The sequence below is a fragment of the Strongylocentrotus purpuratus genome, unplaced genomic scaffold, assembly GCF_000002235.5.
Source record: "Strongylocentrotus purpuratus isolate Spur 01 unplaced genomic scaffold, Spur_5.0 spur5_scaffold_17, whole genome shotgun sequence".
NCBI classification, from domain to species: domain Eukaryota; kingdom Metazoa; phylum Echinodermata; class Echinoidea; order Camarodonta; family Strongylocentrotidae; genus Strongylocentrotus; species Strongylocentrotus purpuratus.
This window is the reverse complement of record NW_022145602.1, coordinates 11818752-11830746: the sequence shown is the minus strand read 5'-3', so window position 1 is coordinate 11830746 and position 11995 is coordinate 11818752. Positions and strand designations below refer to the sequence as shown.

Below are 11995 nucleotides of genomic sequence, written 5' to 3'. Positions count from 1 at the left end.
CCTACGCTAGCCCCCGATGCGTACAGTCTTGATTCAGTAACAAAGCAATGGCCTCGTAACTGTGAGGCCCCGGGATCAAAACCATGTCGATGTGCTATATACATCTCTCTTTCCCCTCTCTCTCGTCCTCCCCCTCTCCCCTTCCCCTCTCTCTATCTCTCTCTCTCTCTCTCCCACTCTTCCCCTCCGTCTCTCATCCTCTCCCTTTCTTTTTTTATATAATTGAAACATTATATTACAGTTCTCTGGGACTTATGTAGACTCTCTTTATCCCTAGATCACCTGAGGTGATCTCTGCTCCCGGATGTAGAAAGAAAGATCATGAGAGTTCGAAATAACAGGAAATAGCAACCACTTCCTTTTAGAACATACATGGCACTAATGTAAAAAAAAATGTTGCATTACAACTTCATGAATCTGAGCGCCGCTTCTGCTAGTCTCTTTGAATAATTTGTATCATTACTGTTGGTATTGATATTGAACGTGACACCCTTTCGTTGTATGCCATTTATATCTCTATCCAGCGGTTTTTGGGGTACATTATTAGGGAATCAGTCACAGTTACATTTTTATAAATTGTATGTCCAGTTTCAAAGTATAAAGGGTCAATAAAAAATCCCTGTAAAAATGAAAGTGGGTGTGGTACATACAAGAGTTCAACATTTTGTCTAGCTATTTGTAAAGAGATAAGCCACGAGCCTCTTTTACTTAATTATTTTTTTATTTTGTCACGAGCTGAATAACAGAGAGATTATAATTTATGGAGTGTACACATGTACAATAGTACATACAGTTCAGTATTTCAAGCGATGCCAACAAAAAGGCGCCACATTATCAAAAGGGGAATCCAAGACAAAATAACTCATAGAATGCCACGCAGAATCATTTATGGGATTTACGTGTGAAGTCTATACAAATGTGCTTTAATGACACAGTGTGGGTTATCGACAAATATTTGCATGGAATCCTATCCAATCATTCAATAAGACTCTATTGATTTACAATGGACTCAAAACGTGTTTTGCACTCTTTCCAAACAATGTACATATGTTTCCTTTCATGAGAATTGTGCCCCTCCACGTTGCCAAATAACCCACACTGATCCCTTTGATTTTGAAATTTAGTTTCGTTTCCGAATCTGAAACAAAGTTATCCAATCCCGTTATGGTACTTTTGTTCCTTTTGCAGCTAACATTATATTTTGTAAAACTTTGCAGGAATTATGAATATGTCATTTATGTCCTTCCTGTGAAATTTAAACATTGGCAGTGTCCTAGTATTCAAATTGTGCAAGGAAACCGGTTTACCTTCCAGACTTCACTGCCAGACACTATTGAGTGACTAACTAACCAACATCTCTTTTCTTTGGTAATAACATGCATAGCATTAGCTGTAAAGGGTACATGAACATTTGTCTACAACAATACTTGCCAGTACTTGCAATGGCCAATATTAAATTGATTGAATATTTGTTCAGCACTAAACGTACGACCATTCGATAAAAGGGTCTGAAAATCAGATTATTGCTTAGGTGATTGCTATCGCTGAAGTCGATTCGACAACTAATGGTCATTATTTTCACACTAAAAGCCATTTTCATGCCCTGTCGTTTTGAGAAGTTCTAGATTGGTATTGATGCCTTTGGAATTTAACCTTTTCATTGGGGGGGGGGGGGGCTGCAAATAGGACATAGTACCTTTAATGTGGTTAAATGTTTCCATGAATTTTCAAACTTGTCCGTCATATTTTGTGTGTTGTATGAATCAAAGCTTTTAATAGAGACAATGCCGCGATAACCTCAATGTCATCTCATATGAAATTGAGGTAACCGAAATGAATTTTGATGCTCAATGCTTGCAAGAAGCCGGGGTGCAGATATCTAATTATATGGATAGCAACACAAATTCAGATTATTCAGTCCAGGAAGAAATATCTTTCTTCCACTGTAATCTATGTTATTGGGTCTCCCAAACGTAGTATCAAACGAGAACGACTGGGAGCAAAGGATTCAAGATGCATAGGTATACCAATTACACATTTAACCGGAACAGCAACGATTTTCGACTTAAGTGTTGAAACGTCTAAACGTCAGAGTTTGCAACAGGTGGAGAGAGTTCTTGAGTGCTTTTATCATCTATACGTGTATGCGTTTTTTTGTCGTGTGAAATCAGTTTATATTTAATGCGTCTCCTTTACTATATGTATCCGTATTTAAGTATAAATATTTTACCACAGCAGTGGTCAACAATATTTTATTCAACAGGTTTTTTGTCCAATAGATTGGCTTTTTTAAAGTGTAAAGCAATTTTGATTATTTTTTAAATAACATTAGTATTAATAACATTCAAAATATTAAAGATAAAGACCAGTTATGGTCATGCGATTGCATTGTGAAAGAAACGTTGTGGAATCGATCACAAAAGGTTGATCATCTAGCATAAAAGTATTGGTGTGTACTGCAAGGTTCAGGGAATCGTCAACATGATAATAAATTTGGCCCGGTCTGAGTAAAGTTACAAGCACTGTACACAGAGAGATGTATATGGGACTACGCACACGTCGTCGCTGTTTTCACGAAGTGACGGTAGTGAAAAAAATGCATTCACTTTGCGTTACGATTTTCCTCACTACGTAACTTCGTGAAAACAAGGACGACGTGTGCGACCCGTGCGTTATATCTATCAGGTCCAAATAGATATATAATTTACCAAATATATCAATTAGTAGGCGGTTTCTCGGCAAAATTTGTATAACCACATATTAGTCAGATGACATTCTTTCACATGATTGGTAATAAGAGCTTCCACTTCATTTTTTGAGAGGGGGGCGTTTCCAAAACTGGTCTTTACCTTTAATATCAACAGTAATGATACAAATTATTCCAAGAGACTAGCAGAAGCGGCGCTCAGATTCATGAAGGTGTAATGCAACATTTCTTTTACATTTGTGCCATGTACATGCTCTAAAATAAGTTAAGTATATCCGAATACGAAGTGGGTGTTATTTCCTGTTATTTTGAAATCTCATGATTTTTCTTTCCTCATCCGGGAGCTGAGATCCCCTCAGATGATCTATAATACAATTTTGTAATTATACAAAAAGAGAAAGAGGGAGATTGAGAGACGGAGGTGGAAGAGGGGGAGAGAGAAAGAGAAAGAGAGAGAGAGAGAGAGAGAGAGAGAGAGGAAGGGGAGAGGGGGAGGACGGGAGAGGGGGAAAGAGATAATATATAGCACATCGACACGGTTTTGATCCCGGGGCCTTGCCACTGAATCATGACTGTACGCAGCTCCACAAATATAAACAAAGAAAATGCAATGAATTATCAATGATTTATTGCATTTTCCCCCTGTTCCCAACAGGAACAAAATCCTCTGTACGGCAATGCATTATGGTTCACGGCATGGCCACACAGAGGATTTTTTTATGTTGAGGAGCGGGGGAAAATGCAATGAATTATTGATAATTTATTGCATTTCATTTCTTCTTTTTTTAATTGTGGGGGGGGGGGGGGGGGGGGCTTCCCCCAACGCTAGTTCCCACTGTGTATAGTCATGATTCAGTTGCAAAGCAATGGCCTGGTTGGCCATGTATACTGTTATCTAGATCTATTAAGAATAAATCATTTTCAAAATCATTCCATAAATTGGGGTAAAACAAAATGATTGCACCTTTATGACCAACAGTGCATATTGTGGTGGTGGTGGTGGTTATTTTACCTGACTGCTAAAAAAGCACAAATGCTTGTTAGTAAGCAACCAGACAGTCGACGGACCTGGTAATGAGGAGTAATGCCATAACAAGGGGCGATAGCGCATCGACTTGATTTCGAAGCCGGCTCACCGGATTACGAGACCACTGCTCTACCGACTGAGCTATCGCGCCACCCACAATCACACACAAACACACAAGAGCAATACCAAAAGAAAGGGAGAGTCCAAAATGAGCAAGAGAAGAAAGGGAAGAGGCCCGCCCCCCCCCCCATTTCGTGAACGGATGGATACCATGCGTGTTCCAAAACTCTCCGGCTCGTAACAAAAGAAAAGGTGTACCCGTATTGACTTTACACACCGGACTTTTGCTGAAAGGGGGGGGGGGGGGGGTGCTGAAAAAGGCTCGAATAACAAAAGGAAAAGTCGACCCGTATTGACTTTACACACCGGACTTTTGCTGAAAGGGGGTAGGGTCGTTGGGAACACGCATATGCGTACCCTAAATAACAGTGAGTGGGGGGGGGGGGGGTGGGGAGGTGAGAAAGAAGAAGAGAAGAAAAGGAAGAGGTGGGGATAAGAAAGAGAAGAAATGGAAGAGGTGAGAATGAGAAGGATAAGAAAGGGTCTGCTCAGTCAAGGATGTACCGTTTGAATAGAGTTCTAAAACGAGAAAGTGTAGAGCTGGATTTAGGATTATTACAAATTGAATTCCATTCATGTACTCCTGTAAAACGGATAATATGGGTTTTTATAGTTGAACGAGCAATGGGAAGAAAGATAATCTCGTATACGAGTGTGCTACAACATATGGAATGAAAAATTAGTTCTAAACATATTATCGGAAATAATGGGAGAATCCCTTTGTGATTCCAAAATATAAAATTGAGTTTTGGTCATGCGATTGGATTGTGAAGGAAACGGTGTGGAATCGATTGGGAAAAGTTGATCATATAGCATTTAATTATTGGTGTGTACTGAAGTTTCTGGAGTCATCAAAATGATAATAAAGTTGTCCCAGTCTTGGTAAAGTAACATGCACTGTACACAGAAAGATGACATAAAATTCGGGTCTTTTTTTTTTTTTTTTTTTTTTTTTTTTTTTTTTACATTTGTACATAAAATAACGAAACTTAATATTTCTATAACATATTATTATGAATTTAAAGTGTTATCCAAACTATCAGTTGAAAAAAGTGCAGGAGACCGCAATCATAAGCGAAGCTTGACTAGGATGGCAGCCTCAAAAAGAAAAAAAAAGTAATCTTAAGGTAAAACTTAAAATAAAAAAGTGTTTAAACGTTCTTTGTGCGTAGGAAAACGCCAGCAACCGCGGGGCCACTCCATAGAAAACTACCTCAAACCACGGACGTACCTGCAATGGGGGACCGTCCACGGTTGCGATACCGGTTCCGCCGTATCAAATTTACGACGTAGGGGGCGTCTGAATATTAGATGTCACAGCGTGTAGGCAACATCGACTGGATCAGTCCGATGTGTATCGCGAAATGTCACAGCGCCCCCTTTTGACTGCGCGGGAGAGGCGCTCGCTACCTGGATCATCCCATAGGAGGTACGTCCGCGGTTTGATGTAGTTTTCTATGGAGTGGTCCGCGGTTGCTGGTGATTACCTACGCACACACACACAAGTACTAAATTTGGTCCACGGTTGACGCCATAATCCTGTAGTGGTGTATGAGTTTGTGAGTGTGCTGCGCGAGTGTGTGTTTGTGTCTGTGTAAGCGTGTGTGTGTGTGTGTGTGTAGCGAATAGTGTATGTGCACGTTACTCTCTGTTGGATGGTGGAGTGGAAACAAAATGTAGCTGTTATACTTGTCATATTTAGAAAATGGAGGCATTTGAAGAGCCATGCTCCTCAGGGAACATTTTTTTCTCTGATGTTCTTCCACACTTGCATAATAAGATGGATAACGCTCACAAATTATTTTTAACCTCTCCCCAGAACTCAACCTTCTCTTTGAACATGAAAACTGATATATCAAGTTTTACCATTTCAAACACTGGGATACTTTTTTGTTTAACAAATAATGGTAGACTGGGACTACGAAAGTCACTCTTTTTTTTTGTGGTCGTATTGCACGTTTTTGTAAATAATATAGTTTACCATCCCTCTCTACATTTCATTCCATTCCATTTATAACGACAATTTTTCTCTCGAAATGTCTGAGTTCAATATCTAGTTTAGCTATTTGTAAAGAGATTTGCCAGAGAGCCTTATTTACTTCATTTTTTTGGGGGTCACAACTGAATAACAGAGAGATTATCATTCATGGATTCTTCACAATATACAATGGTACCTTCTGCAGTATTTGAAGTGATGCCAATATACAGGCGCCACATTATCAAAGGGGGAATCCAAGAAATAATGACTCTTATAATGCCACGCAGAATAATGTATGGGATTTACGTGCGGGGTTTGTACAAAAGTGCTTAAAATCGTCGCTGTTTTCACCAAGTGACGGTAGTGAAAAAAATTGCATTCACTTTGCGTTACGATTTTCCTCACTACCGTCACTTCGTGAAAACAAGGACGAAATGACACGGTGTCGGTTATCATGACAAGAGTGTGTATTGAATCACATCGAATCATTCAAACGACTCTTGTGATATACAATGGACTTGAAAGGTGTTTTGCATTCTTTCCAAATAATGTTCATATTTTCCTTTCATGAGAATCGTGCCCCACCTTGTTCCCAAATATGCATATTGTTATATGTTTATGTATATTCATAATTATTGTTGAACGGGTTCACTTTGGATAAAGAAATTGTATCCCCATCGTTCCATATCCCGAAATTCTACCATCTTTTTTTTAACAAGTTCAGCTGTGTTTATGCTAAATGGCCGCAATCGCCACCACAGGCCAAATCAGAGATTATATGTAAAATTGCATATTTTGGTATAAAGTACGTTTGTACCAGTTTCATGATTTTACCACAAAGTACACAATACTTCCGCCTATCCGCTGGACTCTCTCTCTCTCTCTCTAAGTGCCATATCGTTTGACTTTGGCGATCATGCTGTTCCACAACCCTCGGCTCCTAGCCTTCTATATTAGTACCACTCCCAGTTCTTTCACTCCTCTCTCTTCCAACAATTTCTGGAGACTGTCCATCCAAGTATCCTCCTTCTTCCCACAATTTTCCCTGTCAAAGCAAAATTCTCTAGGCCTTCTTTACGTGTAATGTGACCCATAAACTTCAACTGCCTAATCAACATCTCACGTATCATTTTTCTTTGCACTCCAGCTCGTGTAAGAACTTCCTCATTACTAACTTTGTCAGTCCAGGGGATTTTCATCATTCTTCTTAGAAACCACATTTCGCAACTTTCCAAACGCTTTTTAGTATCAGAGGCTAAAGTCCATGTTTCACTACCATAGTGGACTATGAGGTCTTAAAACGCAACTGCGCACGCGCACCCTGCCAGTCCGGGTCACTGCACGCACTAAGCACCGCCTACTTGCACTGCCAAGTCGTCACGCAGCAATACCTGTAAACATACACTACCGATCACATTACTGCTAAAAAAGGGAACAGTTTGTGGAAAACCGCGGTATATGAACTTGATCGAGTTTCCATGAAAATTATGGTTGCGCGCATCCGGGTAGGTTATTTAATCATTAATGTTATTGACACGCTCTCAGTTTAAAAACCAGTGTCTATAAACCTTGCTCGTTTTATAACACTCCGCGATCTTCTCTGCGATCAGACCCGTAGTTTTGTTTGAATCATAGCAGATACGGCACAGTCGATGCTCTTAAGCTGTGGTTGCACTAACAGGCCTTCAAGACTAAACAGCCCAAAAGATTGGAGTATTATCTTAAACATGTCGGCATTGAAGAGAAGCCCCCGAAATGTCCGCAGTCCGCGCAGCACAGCGGCCATGGTCAAACACCTGCCGTCTGCGGTGGCCGCCTTACTACAGTCGGGAAAGGGGCCGGCAAAGTTGACCAAAGTCGACACCCCGGACGGGGTAAAGGCGGTGCCCTTAGCCGACTGGCTATGGGACAAAAGTCAGGTACAGGCGCAGGCGGCACTCGACACTGACTTCATCCAGGGCATCAAGAGTGGTCTTCTGGATCCCACCAACTACGGTGAGTTCTTTTATTTGGGTGACTATTTGGTACAATTCGGCATGTAACACTACTGGGCCAGAAGGGATTACACCACACAGCGAGGTCACTGACAGGTGGCTATCTCATTAACTCAGCTCTCAACTAACGTAAGAAAAAGAGGATCATGGGGGACAAACAGGCACCGATTGGGGAAGTTAAATTCTTAAATTGTTATTATAAGATAAGTTATGAGCTTTCATATCAGACATAAACAATGGCAAACCGAGCACCGACGATAAGTTACTAGTTTAATAAGTTTCAAATTTTTAATTAGGAGCAGAACGCTCCTAGTTTTTAATATTGATGTCTGTCAATCTTTTTCGCGTAATACATCATCATCTTTTAAGAAGGACATTCGACCAAATAAAATGCAGTGTATTTCTTTCGGTCAAAAATATTGTTTACGTTATTCACCGTTTGTAGAGGTGCGAACCCATTAACTAAACATTCTATTCAGGGTTGACGCTTTGCATAACCTACAACCACAAAACTGTTGAGAATAAGAAGAAATAAACCTTGTATGAAGTGATTTAATATGGAAACCAATTTAAACTTGTAATCTTCATGGAGTCACTTTTCAAAGAATAAAAACACCATGTTTATGAAAATAAGTTTAATTGGATATCCATTGGTCGTTAACTTTAAAGGTATGACCAGGGACTGGTATAACATAGTAGTGACAGAGAACAAAACATTTACGGCAGTGTATATACCTTGCGCCATGGAATAACAGACCCGTCAATGTTGGAGCTCAAGCCAATATCCGGGTCACGAGAAAATAGCGTCAAACCGTTCTGTGCTTTTGCACACCAACCATATCGAAATAAGCCACTGCGTTCAAGTTGTGGAGGTCTTAAAATACAATATTCGCGAAGATTGGTCCTATCACACGTATGAGAACTTCTATCGTCTTTGTGATTATTATTATTCTTGTCATATACTCCACCCCAAAACAACTGTCCTATCACGTGAATAATAAGTTCTCTCGCATTCGTGATAATTATTATCTTTGTAATATTTTTATATCACCCTCATTTACATAACCCCGACAAAAGAAATATGTCCTATCACGCGAATGAGAACTATATCGTCTTTTTGATTATTATTATCCTTGTCATAAACTCCAACCAAAATCTATACTGTCCTATCACGTGAATAATAAGTTCCCTCGCATTCGTGATAATTATTATCTTTGTCATATATTTATATTTTCCAGGGGGGATTGGAAGTGTCATCTTTATAAATAGCGAGCTTTCAGATACAAACCAATTGCTCACTCTTCTCACCATAAACAAAGCTATATCCCACATTTAATCCACAGGTGGCTACACAGTTCAGGACGCCGTGTACTGCGATAATGCCACTGACTACTTTGGGATCGCTGAGATGAAAGCCTGCGATAAAGACCTAAAGGAATTCATTGCCGCACGCATAAAAAGTTACGCTGAGTAGTGTTTGGTGAAAATAGTATGGGTGTGGTGAGTGGTGGTGTGATTGATCGTTTGATTGATCGATTGATTGATATATTGATCGACCAATCAATCGATCGATCTAGTTAGTGAGTGAGTAAAATACAAAATATACAGTTCCTAGCTCATTCTAACCCTCAACAATTGCTGTGGTCAGGAGGCGTACGTAGGGGGGGGGGGGTTTGGGGTTAACCCCCCCCTTTTGTATTTTTATGTGTGTAAACCCCCTAAAAAAAAACCTGAGACCCCCCCCCCCCCTTTTTTTTTTTTTTTTTTTTTTAATATAAAAAAATAAATAAAAAAAAATAAAAATTATACCCACGACTAACCTAAAAAAGGTGGCCTTACCCCCCCCCCCCAACGAAGAAAAATGTCAAATTTTCAAATTTCGAGACCAAAAAAAAAAAAAAGTGACCGCTTAGCCCCCCCCCCCCCCCCCCCCCCCCCCCCACTAAGCGACTTTTCGGCTGGCTGAGCCGTTGCAATTTTTTTTGGACTACCAAAAAAAAAAAAATGTCCGCTTACCCCCCCCCCCCCCCCCCCCCCCCCCCCCCTTGAAAAATCCTGCGTACGCCCCTGGCGTAGACAAAGGAACATCCCTTCACTGCTATTATGTACAAATGTGTAGAACAGGTGAATATGCATGTGACACCTCTTCTACACACAAAACGTACTACCATTCGGTAAAAAAGGTCTGGAAATTAGGTGATTGCAATCACTTAAGTCGATTCGACCAACTAATAGTCGTTATTTTCCCACTAAAAGCTTTATTCAAGCCCTTTGGTTTTTTAAGGAATTTAAAAATTAGTATTGTCTTTCAAATGCCGTTCGAATTTACCCCTTTTTCTTTCTTTTTTTGGCCTGCAAATGGAGCATAGTACCTTAGACACTGAGAACCTCGTTTTCAAACCTGGCAGTGTGCAGATTGGTGCTATTTTCTTAAATTTGAAGTTCGTCTATATTTTGGCCTTTTCAACCAACCTGTATTAAGCGTGTATATTGGTTATTTTCAATCAAAATGTATTTAGCGTGTATGCTCATGATTGTATTTGAAGGTACACGGAGATAATGTTCAAAGAGTGGTACATCAAGCACCCAAAAGGGATTGCCATGGGAGACGCCGCTGCCTCCTACTCTGAATTCGAGCTGGACGTGGCTACAACGGAGGAGCCGTTTTACCTGCTGATCGCCATGTTGCCGTGCGAGAAGCTGTGGGGGTGGCTTGCTCAGGAGATCAAATCAGGCATAGTAAGAACAGGCCTGAGTAAGAATATAGACCAGATCCATTAAGCCCAGCCCCTTTTCTTAATGACCAATCCCAGCCGCATTTTAAACGCACTCACACTCATGAAACGGTCGTGATTGGTCAGTTCGTCAAGGGGCGGGGCTTTATGGATTATCGTATTCAGCTTGTTAAGAATCCAACAATGTATTGTTGGTCGCCAAACATTTTGCACACGGCCCCTTGCTGTACTGCTCCCAAACTACGTCATATTTCATATCCCATTGTTTACATGCTTACTAGTTTCGTTTCGTTCTGTTCAAACTCTGGGCACACAGGGTAACCCTCACGAAGACATGTTTTGTTTGTTTATCCTGATGAAAATAAAACAATAATTAATTGATTGAGTATTTATTTTTGAAGCCGGATGGAATTTTTGAAGTTAAAATTGTTGTGATGTACACAAGTTTTTTTGGATCGATCAAACTAAAACCGCCATCAAATAAAAAGGGCAAAACTGAAAACTAAACGAAATTCTGTATAATTATTTGTCCAAAGTACGGGTTTTCACGTTACGTATTTTTTCTTGTGCAATTATAGAATGACACCAACGTGTACAGTTTCTGGATACAAGATAACCTGCCGGGAAGCCATACACTCGCGAATTACATCGACGAGAATGCCGAGAGTTTAAAGTGGATCTAAAGAAGGCCATGAAGATCTACAAAGATGGTATGCAGTGCGAGGTGGATTTTTTCACTTCGGGAACAATCGAGGAGGTAAACTGAATGGTCTGAACGTTCCAACGTTCCAACTGTGATGTTGCAACACTCTTAATTAATTAATGCAAAATTACACATGATCGAAACCTACTTGGTGAACGTTAGGCTCCGTCATTTTTTTGCAATTCTATTAAGCGCAATTGATACTGGAATACTCTTTTTTATAATGTTTTTTTTAGCTCGTGGCAATTATAGCAGTTTATGGCAATTTTTTGGAAAATCGCGTTTTATTCGTAGAATTTAGTTTTAAGTGGAATGTTATCTCTAACATATGATCATTAAGTATGTGCGTATTAAACATATGTACAAAATAAAACCTGGAGGCGTATTGGTGCGAATACAAAATTATTATGTTGATTGTACACGGTAAATGGTCTTGGTCAAAATGCTAAAAAAATAGAAAGAAAAAATAGCAACATGTCACCACCAGCTGACAATTTGGAGTTTGTGATTTGTTTTTCCAAAAATAGTGATGATCAGATAACTGGGTTCGAATTTTGGAAATTATTGCCTCGTCTCTCCAGGCCGTTTAATCAAACGACTGTTGGATCAAACGGCACAATCAAACCTCCCACTACAACCCCCATTCCGGTGTTGCACATGTGTTTATTTAAACCGTTCACGTGGCGACTGCAACCGCACTTTTGACTGGCCACTCCCGAATCCATAAGAGC

At 40.0% G+C, this 11995-nt stretch overlaps 1 protein-coding gene across 1 annotated transcript; it reads left to right on the top strand.

The window, feature by feature from the left end:
• Nucleotides 1–7481: 7481 nt before the first annotated feature.
• LOC764526 lies at nucleotides 7482–11244 on the top strand. Its single transcript, XM_030988170.1, has 4 exons — nucleotides 7482–7827; nucleotides 9170–9296; nucleotides 10373–10565; nucleotides 11140–11244. The coding sequence occupies exons 1-4, from the start codon at nucleotides 7485–7487 to the stop codon at nucleotides 11242–11244; spliced, it is 768 nt and encodes a 255-aa protein (XP_030844030.1). The 5' UTR covers nucleotides 7482–7484.
• Nucleotides 11245–11995: the final 751 nt, after the last annotated feature.